At 42.1% G+C, this 17,896-nt stretch overlaps 2 protein-coding genes and 1 long non-coding RNA gene across 9 annotated transcripts in view; 1 reads left to right on the forward strand and 2 right to left on the reverse strand.

Moving 5' to 3' along the window:
• The window catches only part of cwo (transcription factor cwo), a 39,940-nt gene extending 34,600 nt beyond the window's left edge, over positions 1–5,340 (forward strand). For 5 of the 6 annotated variants that reach the window (XM_076622460.1, XM_033345955.2, XM_033345958.2 and 2 more), the window contains 3 exons: positions 2,601–2,784; positions 3,102–3,338; positions 3,496–5,340. In XM_076622460.1, the coding sequence (XP_076478575.1) occupies positions 2,601–2,784; positions 3,102–3,338; positions 3,496–4,073 (999 nt within the window). In that variant the 3' untranslated portion in view covers positions 4,074–5,340. Of the gene's footprint in view, positions 1–1,336; positions 2,014–2,600; positions 2,785–3,101; positions 3,339–3,495 lie in introns of those variants that run through there. The other variant, XM_033345957.2, reaches the window with a different exon arrangement.
• A 378-nt stretch (positions 5,341–5,718) lies between these two features.
• Ef-1a-f1 (translation elongation factor eEF-1 alpha chain) lies at positions 5,719–14,086 on the reverse strand. Of its 2 annotated transcripts, none has more exons than XM_033345954.2 (4): positions 13,917–14,086; positions 9,564–10,403; positions 8,826–9,319; positions 5,719–6,899 (listed from the first exon to the last, which is right to left on the reverse strand). In XM_033345954.2, the coding sequence occupies exons 2-4, from the start codon at positions 10,384–10,386 to the stop codon at positions 6,831–6,833; spliced, it is 1,386 nt and encodes a 461-aa protein (XP_033201845.1). In that variant the 5' UTR covers positions 10,387–10,403; positions 13,917–14,086; the 3' UTR covers positions 5,719–6,830. The 2 variants fall into 2 exon arrangements, with proteins under 2 accessions (XP_033201845.1, XP_076478574.1); XM_076622459.1 differs by lacking the exon at positions 13,917–14,086 and adding an exon at positions 13,419–13,736.
• On the reverse strand, positions 7,496–8,819 carry LOC143303296 (uncharacterized). The gene is made up of 2 exons (XR_013059459.1): positions 8,159–8,819; positions 7,496–8,071 (listed from the first exon to the last, which is right to left on the reverse strand). It is a non-coding gene; the product is annotated as an uncharacterized LOC143303296 (long non-coding RNA).
• Positions 14,087–17,896: the final 3,810 nt, after the last annotated feature.

Consider the following 17,896-nt stretch of genomic DNA (forward strand, 5'->3'; position numbering starts at 1 on the left):
CTCACTATGTCGCTTGGCTCAAATTGGACGAAGTTTTCTTTTCCATAGTTATAAAAGCGCCCAGCGTGCGGCGATCTCGGCCGAAGCGTTTTGCCACTGTAAAGAACCATAACGTTTTCGCTGCACCGAATTACCGACCGATCTAACGGTGAACCGAACGATGCCCCATCGCGGCAAATTTTTCAGCTAGCCCAACCGATTATCGATCGACGGATAAAGCGCACCGTCGAACCAATGCTTTGTAGCGTGTCTTAAATACAAACATAGACGTACCGTAAAATGCTTACAGCGTTCGTTTGTTATTACCAGTGGCGATGAAGCTGCTAGATCCGGTGATACCCGGTTATCGTTTAAAAAACACCAGGAGGTCAAGCGTTTCTCGATAAACTCTGGTCATAACACAGGCTTCGATGTCAGCCGCAAAGTTCTCCCTGGTCCGGTTATATCCGGAATGCCGATAACTCGACCCCGTTAATGTAGTTCCCTAGTGATTTTTCGCGATCCGGCTCCTTTCCCGGATCGCCGCGCTGTTCTCGTCGCGTCTCGTCGAATCAGCAGAAACGTCGAAGTCGAGGGTCAACGAGCAATTCTCGATTACAGTTCGCTGTACCGAGCCTGTATATCGAACGCTATAGCGTTCGTCGGATAACACCACGAGGGACGAACTCCGTGGTATCGAGTTTATTTCGTAGGGTCTTCCGTTTTATTTATTATCTTTTTCCTCGTTAAGCGTATGATAATTCGCAGCGAGGTTTGTTCCAACGATTTCGATAAAACCATCGATCTCGCAAATTCCCCCATACTCGTTCCTACACTTTTCTCTTATAAATTCGCATTTCGATTTCGTCGAGGAACGCATAGATAGATCCGTATTCCGATTTCCTTCGTTTCGTCCAACTACACAGGCTTTCCTAAAATACCATTACGGCAACTGCGATCATAAACATTTGGCCAGGCTCCACGATCATGATTCCGTGGCACCGATGTAAAATAATTTATTTTATCTTGCCACGTGCGTGATTAGTCGTGGTCGGTGCATGTATCTGGTTCAAGGCGGTAATCCGCGTGCTCGTCGGTTAGAAAGAAGGCGCTCGCCTCGCGGCTCGGTCGCCGCTTTTTTCTCCGCGGTTGGCGTTAGCGGCAATTCGGTTCGAGCCGTGTGCATCGAATGCACTCGCGTGCGAACGAAGAAAATTGCCACGGAAGAGAATTCTCGGGGCTGGCTTCCTCGGTGAAACGTGTTTCCTCACGTGTTGGGCGTTATGCATCGCGCTTACAACACGTGATAGCGGCGGCGCGGCGTCATCGTCGAAGCGGCATCTCCCTCCTCGTTAAAGGAACGTAGGCGCCGCCGGCTGTGGATCGCAGTCGTGGTCGTACCATATCGAAGTACGCATAGTGTGTCGCTGCCTTCGCGTGACATCGTACGAGTCGTATCGTTTCGTCTCGTTTTATCGACAGTGTCCCTCTATTTTCGTCAGTTTATACGAGACGTTGCTTTCCTTTACGACAGTATGCGCAACTGTCTGTCGTTTCTTTGTGGAATATATCGTTAATTATCGTATACATAGATCGTGAAGTAGAAGTATTTTTCTGCAGTGGATACCAGCGAAGTAACGTTCGCTGAGATTCGAATCGAGTGACGTCTTTGAAAGGGGGCGATATAGAGGCGCGATTCGTGGAAACGTTCGAACGTGCCACTTACAGCAATATTCTTGGATGTAAGATAGAATTTCGTCAGGCTTCTAATTAAATTGCTAAGAGGGCCCTACTCGTATCGTGCCACCATTACGCCAAGTTGTTCGCGAGTGTGAGTGTCTGTGATTGTACGATTACTCGAAAACGGAGCAGGACTACGGCGTATTAGTTTTCACGCGTTCTTGCGTTCCGAACACGATGGTGACGCACAGTATGGACAATATTTTGAACATGCAATACTACACCGCGAATAGCCACGTCGATGCGGTAGCGCATTCACCACCGTTGAGGAAGAGACGCTGTATGAATAAAGAGGTGACATCTTATTTCACGATCGACGATTTTCTTCTTTGTTAAGTCGCGCCACTTTGTTTTCTCGTTTCGCCGAGCATTTTGCGAACCGTCTTTTTCACTTCTTTTCCACCTCGAAGCATCGCGAAGTTCGACAAATTCGAGAAATTTCGGTATTCGTTTTCCAGTTTACTGTATCTTAAAGAGTGCGGCGAAACGACGTTTGTTATCGAAGAACAGCATCTACGTAGCAGGAGAATTGTGGCATCTGTGTCGAAAGCACAAAGTGACATCTAACATCGTCCGACTCGTCATCGTCTTTTTGCATCGCGTAAACTTTCGTCAAACGCGAACGTAACGTTCTACCACACATCAGATACCGCAATTATTTATCGTAAATCGGAAAAATTGTTGGCAAGCTTCAGATAACGTAACAATATTACCAACGTCATACATGCTGCTCGATTATATACACACGCTCTCGGAATAGCGCAATGATGTATCATATTGTTAATTATCTTGTGGAAACGATCGTTTCGCTATCATCTTCGTTATCATACGCAAACTGTCGAAAGTTTTAGTAACGTGTTATCTCTTTTCTGCTGTTGCAGCAAGATCCAATGTCTCATAGGATTATCGAAAAACGCAGGAGAGATCGTATGAATAATTGTTTGGCCGACTTGAGCAGGCTCATACCGGCCGAGTACTTGAAGAAAGGCCGAGGAAGAGTGGAGAAGACCGAAATCATTGAAATGGCTATACGTCACATGAAGCATCTTCAAGGTCTTCGACAAGGTACTAATCGGATCAATCGAAAAGAATCAATTAGATGTAAATCAGGCTTTCCAAAGAATGCTTGTAATTTTTTAATCACTCAGCCACGTTTGAACCTTTTTGCAAGATTTTTAAAAATAACGCTACTTTTACTTTATTCCTTAATGCCAATTTCTTATTACTTTTACTTAATTTCCTAGAAGATAACAATTCTCTCACAAAAATATCGACCAATATGAAATTACGTGTCCTGTGATTATGCTTTTGATAGTATAGTAGACGTGTCTGGCTTTATCTCGATAATTTGTCGTATTTACAAGAATTTTATCAAAATTCAGAGTCGAAACACCCAGCCGTGACGTCGGTGCACACGCATCCCGAAGACAGCGTGGACAGTGTATCGCATTCAACTGTCGCATCTACCGCGGCAGAACACTACAGACTGGGTTTCCAAGAGTGTCTGAGCGAAACCGTGCATTTCCTCGTGGAAGTGGAGGGCTTTTTTGCCAGAGACTCTTTATGTGTTCAACTGATCAATCATTTGCAGCAGCACTGCGAGAAGATCCTAGCTACCAGTGAGTTCTTACGAAATGAAATAACGAAGATTAGCGTAAATTAGTATAGCGCAAAGTTCCTACAAATGCACGAAAAGAAAAGAGAAAAGAGGAGATCAGATAGGAAACCGAAATTAATGGCGTGAATTTTATACGATTACAAAATTCACGATTGCAGGTGACAGGCTGGGTTTCCCTCATCCAGAGATGCCAACCGCGAACGGTATCGCGAACGGCTCTAGTTACGCGCACACCAGCATTCCGACGATGTGTCAGCCGAACGGTCATTCGGACCACGGCTCGAGCTCCGGTGCAAGTTCCTTCGGTGATCCGGAACGTCCTCTGCGCCCAGCGATCATCCCACCGCCGACTATAGCGAGCGACGACAGCAATCATAGCAGCCATTCGCACAGTACACCGCCGAGTACCAACTGTAAGCCTTCCAACTACAAGTTCAAGAGCTCCATCAAGCAAAGGTTCTCAGCGGAGAGGATAAAATCCAGTCCGCCGCCGACCATCAGCATGGAAAAACCATCCGCGTCTCACGGAGTTCCGATCTTTGCCCTTCACGACGGTGGCGCCTTCTACGTTCCGTTGACCGTCGAAGCTTCTCTGTTAAGGCCTCATCTGAACTTCATGTCGGACACCGGACCTGACACGGTGCTTCATCCGGTTACGATATCGGTAAACTTCAACCATTCGAGTCCGCCAGCCTGGTCACACCACCATAGTCCTACGCACCAGCAACAGACATAAAGGAAAGTCAGGAATCGTATCTGAATGTAACCCGATATCCTGTTTCGCTCGTTCCAACCGTCGATACACGTGTACGCGTATACGCGTGTCTTCGTACGTCTTGGATCCACGAATCCTAAATCCGCTCATGCTAAAATTGGCGTTGTCGGTATGCCGAACACCGTGTCTCGCGGTGGACGAGGAGAATGGGCGACGGCGCGGATCGATCGCGCTCGTTCAAAGACACGATCGACTACCGTGGAATCATCGAACGATTCGTCCAGATGTTTCGAAGATCGTGTTCGATCGGTTCTTGGAAAGGAAACGGTCATCGTTGCACGGTGACGGCGATTTTATTCTCTTTCTGGTTCTTTAGCTTACGTTAACGTCGGAGGAACGCTGGTGTATAGCGTGTTTTAGCGTTTTACGAAGGAACGAGGTGTCGAGGATGGTTTTTTCTTTCTTTTGTATATTTACCGAGGCTGTGGGTTGTCTTAGCATTTACGAGATTTGAGAGAAAGAGCGATTATAGAGAGACGTCGTTGGTAGAGATCGAGCGTTAGGGCTCGAAGGCCCGGGGTTGCTTTAGCTTCGGTATGTTTCTCCTTTCGTCGGTATCGTCACAGTCGAATCCCGTTCCTCCCACATTTTTTCCCCTCTCCCTTTCTGTTACGTCGATCTTTGTTTCCTTGTATCTTCTTTTTACCCGTTTCACCCTTCCCTGTGCTTCATTTTCTCTTTGTTCTTCGGCTGGACAAGTGCGTCGGGCGATGAATAAAAGTCGCAACAGTATCGAACTCGTCGAATTACGTCAATCGGAGCGTAATTAGTATTAAATAAAGATTAATCGATGTGTTTATGTTGGCGAAGCAACTGAGCTACCACCGTATAAATACATATGTACGTCGAACTCTTTCGTAGCACTGGAGCCTGGATCGCCCGCAACATATTCGATCGGCCGACAAAGTTCTGTTTTCGAAACGTAAGCTAGCCGACAGAAGTGCCTACAATATTTTCAGTTAACAAATTCCATTTATGTGATCGTTCCGTATGTACGAAGATAGTGGTTTATTTCTTTTCTGCGGATAATTCTGTGTCACGTTCGATCGCAAGAACGATCGATTCTGCTCGGCGCCCTGGCAAACGGGCCTCAGCAATTAAAGACTGACCAAGACCTGCATTACACTAAATTCTTGTAAGATCATTGCATTAAATATATATTTGTACATACCACGTTTAGTTGTAACGTTAACGAAGAATTTATGCGGAATAAATTATATTTACCATAGCCCTTTACCTCTTATCTCATCTTCCATGATTTTCTTATAAATGTACGTATATGTTAAACGTATTTATCGTTACCTTAACACGGCTGAAAATCGAAAATATTCTCTTCAAAATTTCGGACAACTCGGGGATCTTTTAACGTTGCTTTTAATGCGATACAAATGAAATTAGAGAATGTCGATTAATTATAATTTATAATCGAATAACTTTCGTTAAAAACAAAAGATGTTTCGTTCTGTTGGGATTCGAACATTCGAAGAATTTATATACAAGCCTACGTAATGTTTTCAATTTTTACGTCGAGAATTTTATTTGACGAGGAAATCCCCATGTCTGTGCAAAGATCGCTTCGGGAAGGAATAAGAATGAAACAATGCGGTTAAAATTTTTTTTTTTATTACATCAACATAATACTGGCTAAGGGTCAAAACAATTGAAGAACGCGTCTATTAGGGGCACCGAGATTAACACAGGCAACTCGGAAGTGAAACTCGCTGGCGAATACGAGGAAGATCCGGTGGTGTAACCGAGCTCCTCGATCGGGAGCGAGTTTCCTTCGAGCCGCGAAAGGGATGGGAGCACAGTCTAATGTTCCCTAACTAGAGATAAATACATTTCTTATACAAGTAATAAAATTATTCGCAGCGAGGCAACCAAGTCTTCGAACAAATCAGCCTTTAACGAATCCTTCGAAAAGAAGATTAAAAAGTAAGGGATGGCGAGGCAGCAGCGGGTACACTCTTTATGTGTCCAACTCGAATCGCATCAGGTTACGTTAGTGTTTCTCGTTTAGGTATATGGGAATCTGTATGCGTGTATTATATGGGTGCGTGTTACGTGTTCTACGCGTGTTTCTTTCGTAAACGCCAGGAAGTCGTGAATAAAGAATGTGTTATCGAATTAATAATGTGGCGCGGAGGTCTTAAGTGATTCGTCGTGACCGGCCGCTGCCCCGTGTTTAGTATCGCGCAATTAAGCTGTGATGATCATACGTCATCATCCCGTTCTGTTTCATCGGTTGTGTGTAATTGTTGTTGTTGTTGTTATTACGTTTAATTGAAAAACCTAACTACACATAGTTCAAGGGAACTGAATATTGTTCTGCTTTTTTTTTTTTGACGTTTTCTTTCTTTTTTTGTTCTTTTAGTTTTTTTTTTTTAGTTGTTTTGTTTTACCTGTAATTGGACACATATTCGTCAATGTAAAGAATGAAGTAAAAACGTAAGAATCCACCTAGCATATGTGGGGTGTGCGCGGGGCGTGGGTGAACTGAATGTGCAAATTCGGATAGATGCGCGGATTCAATACTATCGGATAATGTAACGGGGGTAAGCACAACATCTTTTCACTTTTTGTATTATTATTATTAGTCGAGTATGAGTTGAATGAAGCAGCCGCGGCGCACTGCATCCTATCGGAGGATCCCCTCGCGGAGGAGACGCTCGTCGGGCACCAGCCCGCGGACTGCGAGCTTCCGAGGAAGCTTGATGGTTACTTTTTCTTCTGGGCTTTCTCCGCGGCTTTTGTGACCTTGCCCTGGGTATCTTTAAAGGTGACACTCTGCAAATTAATAGATTTTAACGTTAAATCTTTACCGATTATACTCTTGGAAGGGATAACAATACGTGATACAAGAGACATCGTTTTATCGTACAGGTTTGTTAGTTTCGAAAATATCTCCAAACAGCGATAGCTTTGTTATTTGACCGATCGATTTATGAAAAAAAAAAAAAAAAATGAAGAGGAATACAACCTTCACTCGTTTTTTACGCAATGCCACGACCTGGATTTTTCTATGATTTTCGTATAACAGAAGATTTTGAGATTTTTCTTAGATCGATAGCTCTTGTTGTTTGTTTGATAGATGCGTTTAATGTGCATACTACGGTAGCGTTCAAAATCAAAGTACAAAAATGAAATTAATTCTTTAGAAATCGTGTAACACGACGTTTATCGAATATCCTTTAGACAGTGATGCTTTATCCTTCCTTATTTTTCTCAGAAATCTATATACCCCGTGTAATCTACGTAACAACATAGCTGTGTACATTACATAAATAAACTTTTGAAATATATTCTGTAAGAGCGTCATGAAACTAACATAATGATCGTTTAAAAGTTAAAGATAAGGGTTGATTAATACGAAGAGTTTCAAATACGCATAGTATCTAAAAGTAGATATAATTTCTCAATAATTTTCCTGCCTGAATAAACGTATTTGTACGGCTTTATTTTTTATCACAATTGGCGTCACTTTATCAGTTATTTACCAAGCGTTTGACGCTATCAGACGAGGGTTAACGTCACGTCACTCTTTCTTACGTCCTAATATAATATTCTTTAAGATTACGCAATCTTTAGAAAAATATTCTATAATTTCTTAAATTTCAATTCCATCAGAATTTCCTTAGTATACCAATTTTAGTTTCCTACGACAGTACATTCGTCATTCCAAAAATATAATATTACAATACTCGCGCTCTTGGCGAAATATCAAATTACTCTCAAGATGTACACGAATAAATATTTCATCCGAGGAAATTATATCTTAATTTCGTAGAAACAGTTATTAAACTCGTCGTGAATATATTTGTCAATGTAATCTTTCCTCGCGACAAATTTGAATAGTATCCTTGCATCCGATTAAAAAAGGTTTCGCTTGAGACAAAGTACCTACAGGTTACTATACCCGGTACTTTAGATTGCGTAACGCGCCAAGAGATGTCAGAGGTCTGGAATAAAATAAAAGTCATTATACTCTTGTCATGTTGCCATGACATTTCGACCATCGAAAACCATTAAATATCAAAGGTGAATACCGCATGGTGTACACATATCCATCGGCGTCATCGATGCGCTGTATTCTTCCAATTTTTTAAATTTATCTCGATCCAGCGAATTCTCTGTGTTTCAAGAGCCTCTTTAACAAAGATTTTAATCAATGCAAGAGACGAGGAACCTTGCACAAAGAACATCAAACGTTGTATGCGCACATATCGGTTTCAATGAAACTCCGCAAATAATTGAAACGTACGCCGAGATATTCGATACTTTATAACGAAGTTTTAATCAATTACAGTCGGTTACACATCGCTGCAAATGTTGCGATTAATTCGTATCGGAGAAGAGAAACGCCGGCTACGTTATTAAAGCTTCTCTTCGTAAATTAAATATTTTCCATTTCGCGTCTATCAGAGCTCCATAAAAATATAAAAAGCGTAAGAAAAGCGCTTGAATCGCCCGATGTTGCTAGATCACATTATAGGCAATTATTTTATTACCTGATAAGTCCCCTTGCACCATTTGAACCGACGTTATCGGTGAAATTTTACGAGCTACTAATTACAAGTTACTTAACATCCATAAGAGTTACCGAATTAAACGGACATGTTGTTCTTCTAACGATGATAGTGCCAATGATAATAATAACAACGGTCGTAAAGAATCGCCTACGAAGCACGAAATATCCGTATGAAATAATCGTACCTTTATGACGCCCACAGCGACAGTCTGACGCATGTCGCGAACAGCGAAACGTCCCAGCGGCGGGAATTCCTGGAAAGCTTCGACGCACATCGGTTTAGTCGGCTGCAACATCACGATCGCAGCGTCTCCGCTTTTGATGCTTTTCGGATTCTCTTCGGTAGTCTTGCCGGTACGACGGTCGCATTTCTCTTTAATCTCGGCGAATTTGCAGGCGATATGAGCAGTGTGGCAGTCGAGCACCGGCGTGTAACCGTTGCTGATCTGCCCGGGATGATTCAGGACGATTACTTGAGCGGTGAAATCGGCAGCTCCTCGCGGCGGCTGATTTTTCGAATCGCCTGCCACGTAGCCACGTCTCAACTCTTTCACGGAGATGTTCTTTACGTTAAAACCGACATTGTCGCCAGGCAATGCCTCCGTCAACGCCTCGTGATGCATCTCCACCGATTTCACTTCGGTGGTCAACGCTGCTGGAGCGAATGTTACCAGCATGCCTGCGAAAGCAAAACCATCGATCACCATCTCGAACGAAATATTGATGCGAATATCGAAATTACGTTTTCTCGCTATTTCTTTCAAGACACGTTTCAAGTCGTAAAAGTCAAGGAGAAGATCTTACCGACGATTACTAGACATTTCTCGTGAAAATCAAACTAACGAATTGTTCTCGTGAAAAGGGTCGTCGAAGAAAAGTGACGAAGCATTTAGGCGAGTCCTAAATATCCTAAATATTCATACCTGGCTTCAGAATACCGGTCTCCACACGACCGACCGGTACAGTACCGATACCACCGATCTTGTACACGTCCTGAAGCGGTAAACGAAGAGCCTTGTCGGTGGGTCTGGACGGCGGCAATATAGCGTCAAGGGCTTCGATCAGGGTCTTTCCATCGGCGTTACCATCTTTACGCTCCACTTTCCACCCCTTGTACCACGGCGTGTTCGGCGATGGTTCCAGCATGTTGTCACCGTGCCAACCAGAAATCGGCACGAACGCCACGGAAGCGGTGTTGTAACCGATCTTCTTGATGTACGACGATACCTCTTTCTTAATTTCCTCGAAACGAGCTTCCGAATACGGCGGATCGGTCATGTCCATCTTGTTCACACCGACGATCAGTTGCTTTACACCCAAGGTGAACGCCAGCAGAGCGTGTTCGCGCGTCTGTCCGTTCTTCGAGATACCAGCTTCGAATTCACCGATACCAGCCGCGACTATTAACACGGCGCAATCGGCTTGACTCGTCCCAGTGATCATGTTTTTGATGAAATCGCGATGGCCGGGAGCGTCGATGATCGTCACGTAGTATTTTGCCGTCTCGAATTTCCAGAGGGCGATATCGATCGTGATACCGCGCTCGCGTTCAGCTTTCAGCTTGTCCAACACCCAGGCGTACTTGAACGAACCTTTGCCCATCTCCTGAGCCTCCTTCTCGAACTTCTCGATCGTACGTTTGTCGATACCGCCGCATTTGTAGATCAAATGACCAGTGGTGGTCGATTTGCCCGAATCGACGTGGCCGATCACCACGATGTTAATATGAATCTTCTCCTTACCCATGTCGACGCTCTAGTTACCTGCAAGATTGACCAGGCTACGTGAATGCTCGGCTTCGTTATCGATTTCTGGGTTCGCTCGACTCGTTTATGGAAAGGCGATTAGTCGCGACGCGCGCGATCCCCTTTTCAGTTATGTCGACATCGGACGCTGTTCGTAAGAATCGAAAGGATATTTCGCACGAAAATAACGGCCGTTTCTTCGTTACGTTTTTTACATTTTTAATCTACGCAAAGGATTTCCCTTTTCTTCGTAGATTATGACCGGTTAAAATCGGACTAACCGCGCGTCCCATTACGTCGCAACTTCGTTAGATCGCGTAACCTTCTATCAAAGCTCGTATTAAAAAAGCCAGTTAAAAATACGATTTTGTCTTTCAACTCGATATCGCGTATACAGTTTCTTACCCTCAAATGCAACTTTCTAACGGTATAAATAAGCTCGACTACCTTTGACCGAAGATAGACACCAGACGTATACATTGCAATCGATAAAGCTTATTTTGATCCGAGCTTACTTCGACTTCTTTGAGCAGTTGCAAGTTATAAACGATGGATAAATTATAGAAGGTGACAATTATTTTTACGCTAATTCGATAGTTTAGCTGCTATTAAGGTATTTTCACAATTATTTCATATTTTTAGCTTATTCGATTTAATTTCATCAAAGAGAAAAATATATATAAACAGTCGTTTCAGATTACGTAGACAATTCTCGTTTCAAAGAACCGAAAGAAGTTTCAAAGGAGAAGAGCTAATCGTCGAATTCATCGAATTTATTTGTCTCGCGTACGCACAGTGTGTTCTTATTCATTTACGCATAATTGGTCGTACAGGTCCTTAATAATTGACCGGAATTCGATACACCACGGAATGTTGTTCGTTGTCGGATGGGAATACGACGAAACGTTAGCTCGTGATGAGATTTGAATCGTTCGTCGCTGACTGATCATACGCGTACTTATACTACTGGCACGCCAGATGTTCCATAGACGATCGCAGTTTTATTGGTTCGTTAACAGACTTTGCGTGACAGTCGTGTCCGTTTCTGTTTCATATTTAATGTCATGGGAATTTGGAAAGATTATATTTCTTTGTTACATTTTTTATTATTCTTTAGGGCTAATCTTTCGTGTAAAATCGTCTAACACGGTTAAGAAATATTATCTAGAGAAAATTAAAGAAATTAAATTGGACAAACGAAAGAAACGTATTTAGATCTGTGATATATATTCTATAATTGATATTTTAAAGCAATAAAAATTTTATTGGAAAAATAATGTCTTTTGCCAGATAGAATTTTTTAATTATTTTGTATACTGTATTCCTTCTTTAAGACGCGTTGTTCAAACGACGCAACTTTTTCTATCGCGATTTTCCTATTCTCTTTCTATTTGTAAATTTAATAAAATTTCTTTTTCTTCTTCAAACCACACATCGTTTGTCTTAATCACGAGAGGTGCTCAAATATCATATCGTTACATAACAAACGTTTCCCGACACGTTTCGGTGTATGGTTCACACATTGACGAGTGGAGCTGTATCGATTGCTCGGATTCGACGAATCGTGCCGCTTCCTACAATTATTGCGTCCGTAGGATGTATCGAATTTCTCTCAAGTTTGTAAGCAATAACGAGAGTGCAACAAATCGAACCCGTTTGAGAATAAATCACACCTAAAAGGAATATGAACTAAAAGACAAAGAAAACGCGAAATTTTACGTTTAAAATTTTGTTCATTAAATCAACCAGTTTAACGAGTTTGCATATTGCAGGAGAATTCACTTCGAGAAAGTCGCTACTCCTCTTTAAGATCGTCTATGTAGCGCTTCGTTTCTTATTAAAAACACCTACAGGAAAATTGTCTCGTCAACTCCATCTTACCCGTGTTTGTCGTCTTATTACGTAAAAGTTTACAAGAACTCGCGAAACGACCAGCTACCCCTTAAGAACACACCCCCTGCGTTATAATCACGTCGTTCTCATCGAGAATACTTCGCAAACTCACGAGCCCCGTCGATCGCGACATTCTTTCCCCATAACTATCGCGAACGAAGTAATCTCGGATGAGAATAAGACGAGAACACGATTGATTATTAACAGAATGCGTTGAGTTTCACTGGCTGATCGATCGTAACACTTTTTTACTCGGGGTAAGTACTGAATCACGATGTGCGGTCGGGGTAATTACTTATTACATTCGATCGGATTACAGGACGATTTCTCGCGGATTATCAACGTTTCGAACTTGTATCGCGCGCCCAATGGCCCGGTCGTAATTGCTCGGTGGACAGGGTTCGTTGCACGTTGTCGACTATCGAGAGAACAATTAATATTTACGTGTCAACGGAGGCTAGCTGACGAACCGCGAAGGGTATTGATTCGACGAAAGGGCCCCATGCGGGCCACATCGAAAATACCATCGGTGCGAGTATGCGCGCTTATTCGGTCGAGCCCTACGAGAAAAAAAGAGAGACAGACTCACCACGGCGATCAGCATTGCCGTGCTTTAATTTTCACCCCACGAAAATGTCTCTCTGGCCACCCAGACCTCGCTTACGATCGATATTATTCCAAAGAATCACGATTAAACCCCATTCCCGTATTACGAACCTTCCTTTCGTGCATTTTTCCTTCAAAAATTGCGACTCTCGACGATACGATGTTCGAACGATTAAAAGATCCCATGGAAATCACGTTAACGTAGCGCACACGTTCGATAGCGTGCAACGATTCGCATACACCGGCCTCTTCTAATAATAGTCAGAGCGACCGAGCGAAGCAGCCATTTCGCGATCTCAGGCTCGCGACACGGACATCGCCTATCCAATATCTCGAACGATGCACCATCTCGAATCGACGAAAGTGCCATGCTGCGCGTTTTCTCCAGTTTCGGAGATCGTTGAACCGTAAACACGTTTTACAACGTTCGCACGCAACTCGCGCTCGTATGATGCAACTGAACATTAAGGGTAAAGAGGTTAAGCGAAGACGAAACTGCCGGTGCTATCTCAATACCGGTTTCTAGACACTTACCTCTTTTCCAATAGGTTTACACAAACTCCAGCAACGAACAGGAAGATAAGTCACGACGAACAGCGAGATAAGTAACGCGAATCAAGCGGATGCGATTACGTCGCGAGATGCTCGCCCTCGACCGCTCAGCGTAATGGCCGCGGCAACGAACTAGCGGCGCACTTCTCGCCAAGTGCCCGGTCCTCGCCTACTCGTATTCTACGCGATCGGTCGAATCTGTTCTAACGATACACTCGACTTGGAAATCTTTTATACGCGACGAATATAGTCTATCGAGTCTTTTACATCACCGTTAGTCTCTTATCTACGAAAAACGAAACGTGCACAGGGCGGATTTGCACCGGGTCGAATCAATATGTCGGCAGCGGCCGGCACTGCTCCACTTCCGTGTTACTATTAGAAGAGTAACGTCTGCTTCGTTTACATCGATTTTTACGTCCGTCGCGTTATAATTTCGCAATATCGCTTGGCTCGGAGTTGTCCGAAGGATTTACTTACCGGTATCGACGGGATGGAGAGGCTGGAAAATCCGCGTGGTATCGCACGTATTTCTCTCCTAGCCACTAGGACGGGACACGGTGACAGAGAGAGTCGCGGAGGGAGAAGGAGAAAAGGCTCGGGAAGAGCGAGAGAAGCGGGCCGGGGTGAAATCGCAGTGTCATCTGCTGGCGTAGCCTGCGGCCAAGGGTGAAGGGCGCATGTGCTATCGACACGGTCGACGATGGTCCGCGAACACGATTGGACGGACCAGCCTCGACCGTCTATTTTTCACCGGCGCCACCGCTCTCAGTTTTGACCGATGATGCATCCGCGAGTAGATTCGCCAACTGCCGGATAAAAGCTCGGTCGGTGCATTTCGGGCGAGCGCGCACGCGAACGCTCGCGGCCTCTCGCGGCCTCTCGCGACAGAGATCAGCTTCTAATGCCTCGTCGAACGATTGCAAGCGCGATGGTTGTCCGAGACGTTCGTTGACCCTCTCTGTGTACCGTCCCTCGACGGCCTTGGGCAGGTCTGTCCCTCGAGATAATCCCTTTTGAAACCTACAGTTTTCCCTCAATAACTTTCTTAAACTCCGATAGGTCTTTGTAAAATTCGACAATAGTTCTCTTCTCACAGGCTATTTTTCCTTCGTATTACCTTTCAAATTGCTACGGAGGCAACAGGTTCACAGGTCGTTCGGCAGCTTTACAAACAATTGACCGATGTTCTTGCCACGAGGAGCAGTTTTGTTTCTCCGTGTTTCAATTGGATTTGTCCGTCGTGTGACTAATTTCATCGAACGTTAAATGAAATTTTCGTAAAATGAATCGTACGTTTAGCTTTTCTGCGACATGTCGTTGGAGTCACGTGCTTATTTCATCAGAAATAGAATGGCGAATAGTTATTGCGAGCGAGGTCAATGCTCGGTGTATCTAAAAACTGATAGAAAGATTTTTGTCTTATTTCCCGTAATTTACGATCGAATTACATATTCTCTACTATCTTGTTTACAAATATTGTAGAAAAAATATAAATAATAATTAGCTATATGCAGCGACGAAAAAGAGTATCGACAGAGATTACATAGCTATTCTTGTAAAATCTTATACGAAAGTCTGGTTTGTGACAATGCTTCGTCGCTGTATATTTTCTTGATGTTATTAATTCGACTTAAATTTCATCTTTATGGAACACCCCACGAACTTCTTATTTGGGAATTTTCGATTGACTTTGAAGAACGTCTCATCGATTGTTCCCTTAATTAAACGCTGATCGAACGAGCAATTGTTCAGCGAATACAGCGGTTTGCGTGGCGTATACGTTATCTGAAATAATGCAGCGTCGCTGAATGTTGAGCGAATGGAAATTTTTGTTTAAATATTAAAAACTATATTTATACGATGCAGGAGTTTAAAGACTTGTAATTTTTCGAATGGAACACGTAGATTTTGTTTGTACAACAAGTTTTATGCAATTTTTACGAACACGACTAAATAAATGAAAATTTATTTCCTATCAGATAATATAGCGAGTACGTACCTTTACCTTGAACAATTTTTACGTTTCTGCGCGTTTAAATTTCTCACAAATGCAAAAAGATCTCTCTTTCAACAATGCAATTTCTATATCCTATTAGAATCCAAATATCTTTCGAAGTTGTGAAATTTCATAATGAGAAAGTTGGATCTTGAAACATAGAAGTTGAAACTGTGAAAGACAACGAAACTATTGGAAATAGATATTCGAATCGTTGCGGTGCAACTATTCACACTTGGAGAGTTTCGAGAGTCGCAGGATCAGGGAACTTTTCGATTTATGGATTCACGCTATGGTTAGATATTAATGGTGGAAGATGGAAGAGATCGAGGAGATTGCGTAAGCTCCAATAAATTCGAGTGTTTTAAATTTCAGGCGAACCGAAAAGATTTTCTATGAATTATTATTTTTTTATTATTATTTTCTTTTTATTATTATTACATATCGCGTCTATATACATCTACGTCGTATCAATAATATCGTAAAACATCTGCGTACATGTCGTTTAATTAATAAATACATTTTTTAAATGTCCAATAATCCCTCAAAGTACATCAAAGTACATCACCATAAAAGTAAAATATGTAAGAACTAAATACCTTCCACGTCATAAATATTTCACTTCTGAAGTGTAAAGATTACCTTCCAAACCTTTGCACAATTGCTTCTTACTGACAGATATGCTTTCTTTCTCTATTTAACGAACCTGGGTAGACCTGGTCGGTAGATTAAAGCGGTTGCCGTAAAGATACATATGTCATACTTAAATTGTAGCCGACTCATAACTGTTTTACGTTTAAGTCTACTTTCTTTCAGGTACTTGCCGAGACCCAGTGACCTGCCTGTTCATTGTTGCCTTTTCATTCTTAGCAGCTGAGAAATTCCGTGAAAGTAATTTGCAAGAGTCTCTTTATGAAAAGAAAAATAGTTTTATTTGGCTATATAAATTTAAGCTTTCAGTAATTTCTCGTTTTGTGCTACGATTTGCGTCCAATTCCTTTATTCGGTCTGTGTCGTACTCGACTTTTCTCCCAAAACGTAATGCAACTTTGAGATCAAAATTTCGGAAATCAATTCCGACATTGGCGTTTGATCAATACATTCCCTCCATACACGATGTACAATTTTTCTTCTTTTTTTTTTTGTTTCTGCCGTATTTTTATCTTTACGATAATGAAAATTTTTATTCTATATTTTCGACTTCTTTTTCCGCGTAGAATCACCCCCTTTCCGCTTGTACCACCAATTACCAACCACCCTGTATATGAAATATCTTTTCTTATTTCCATTAGGAATCGCAATATTTTACCATATTTATATACAATGACTTACGAAAGTGCTTGAGCACTCGCTACAGAAAATTTTTATGAACAGGTATATTATGCGGAAACTATTATGTATACTATATTATACACATATATATGTCGGGTTATCATTAGGATTTAAGGCGCGTAATGTTTCTTCGTTTGAATTAGCCATTGTTTTACAAAACAGAGAATATATTTACGCGAATAAACAAGATTTTACAAAATATTATGAATAATGAGTTTAATAAATGATAAGATTAACAAACGATAAGTTTAATTAATAATTAGATTAAAGAATAATAAGTTTAACGAACAATAAGAGGAACGAATAATATGTCTTACGAATAATGCATTTAACGAATAATGAGATTAACGATTGATAGGTTTTACGAATAATGAATTTAATTTACGCTATTAACAATGTTCCGGGGTTCAAACGAATCCACGGTCAACGGGATAACTCTTTACTATGCGTAGAATAATTTTAAACACAAAAATACGATTGCCGAGACACTCGGTAAATTGCTCGATGTATCACTTTCCAAGGCGATCACACGAATGAATATCTGATAAAAATCTTTTTCGCTATACGGCTGCATTTGTTTGTTATATGCTCGCTGGAGACATCGAGAAGGTTCCAATCGTCGTTGCTAGGCAGTTTCTGTCAAAAGTTTGTTGTATATTCTTTGGAAGCATCGAGAAAGATCCAAACGCCGTTGCTAGGCAGTTTCTGTCTGGAGTTTGATTCCTATTACAACGTGTGTCCCATTATATCGACATCTCCAAAGTACAATTCTATGTGACTTCTAGGGAGAACGATACAACCGATCCACACCTTCGTCAGGCAAAACGTTTATCCCGTTCGGCGACCAGTTGTCACCTCGAACCCACTTTCGCTTTCACAAATATCAAACAATTACAAATGACAATTGCTTAATTACAGTTATGATAAAATCTAGGCTAAAGCATTAGAAGGCTTCCTCAAAATTGCAAAGGGAAGGCTCCGGTTTTCCTTTCATCTCCGACATATATATATATTATTCTGAAACTTTATTAACATTGCAATGAGACACGATCATCGTGATTGTATTAGTGAAATTTGAAACCAATTCGAAAATGTATATAAAAGATTGCAAGGTATTTATTGGAAAATC

Source organism: Bombus vancouverensis, chromosome 10, assembly GCF_051014615.1.
Source record: "Bombus vancouverensis nearcticus chromosome 10, iyBomVanc1_principal, whole genome shotgun sequence".
NCBI lineage: Eukaryota > Metazoa > Arthropoda > Insecta > Hymenoptera > Apidae > Bombus > Bombus vancouverensis.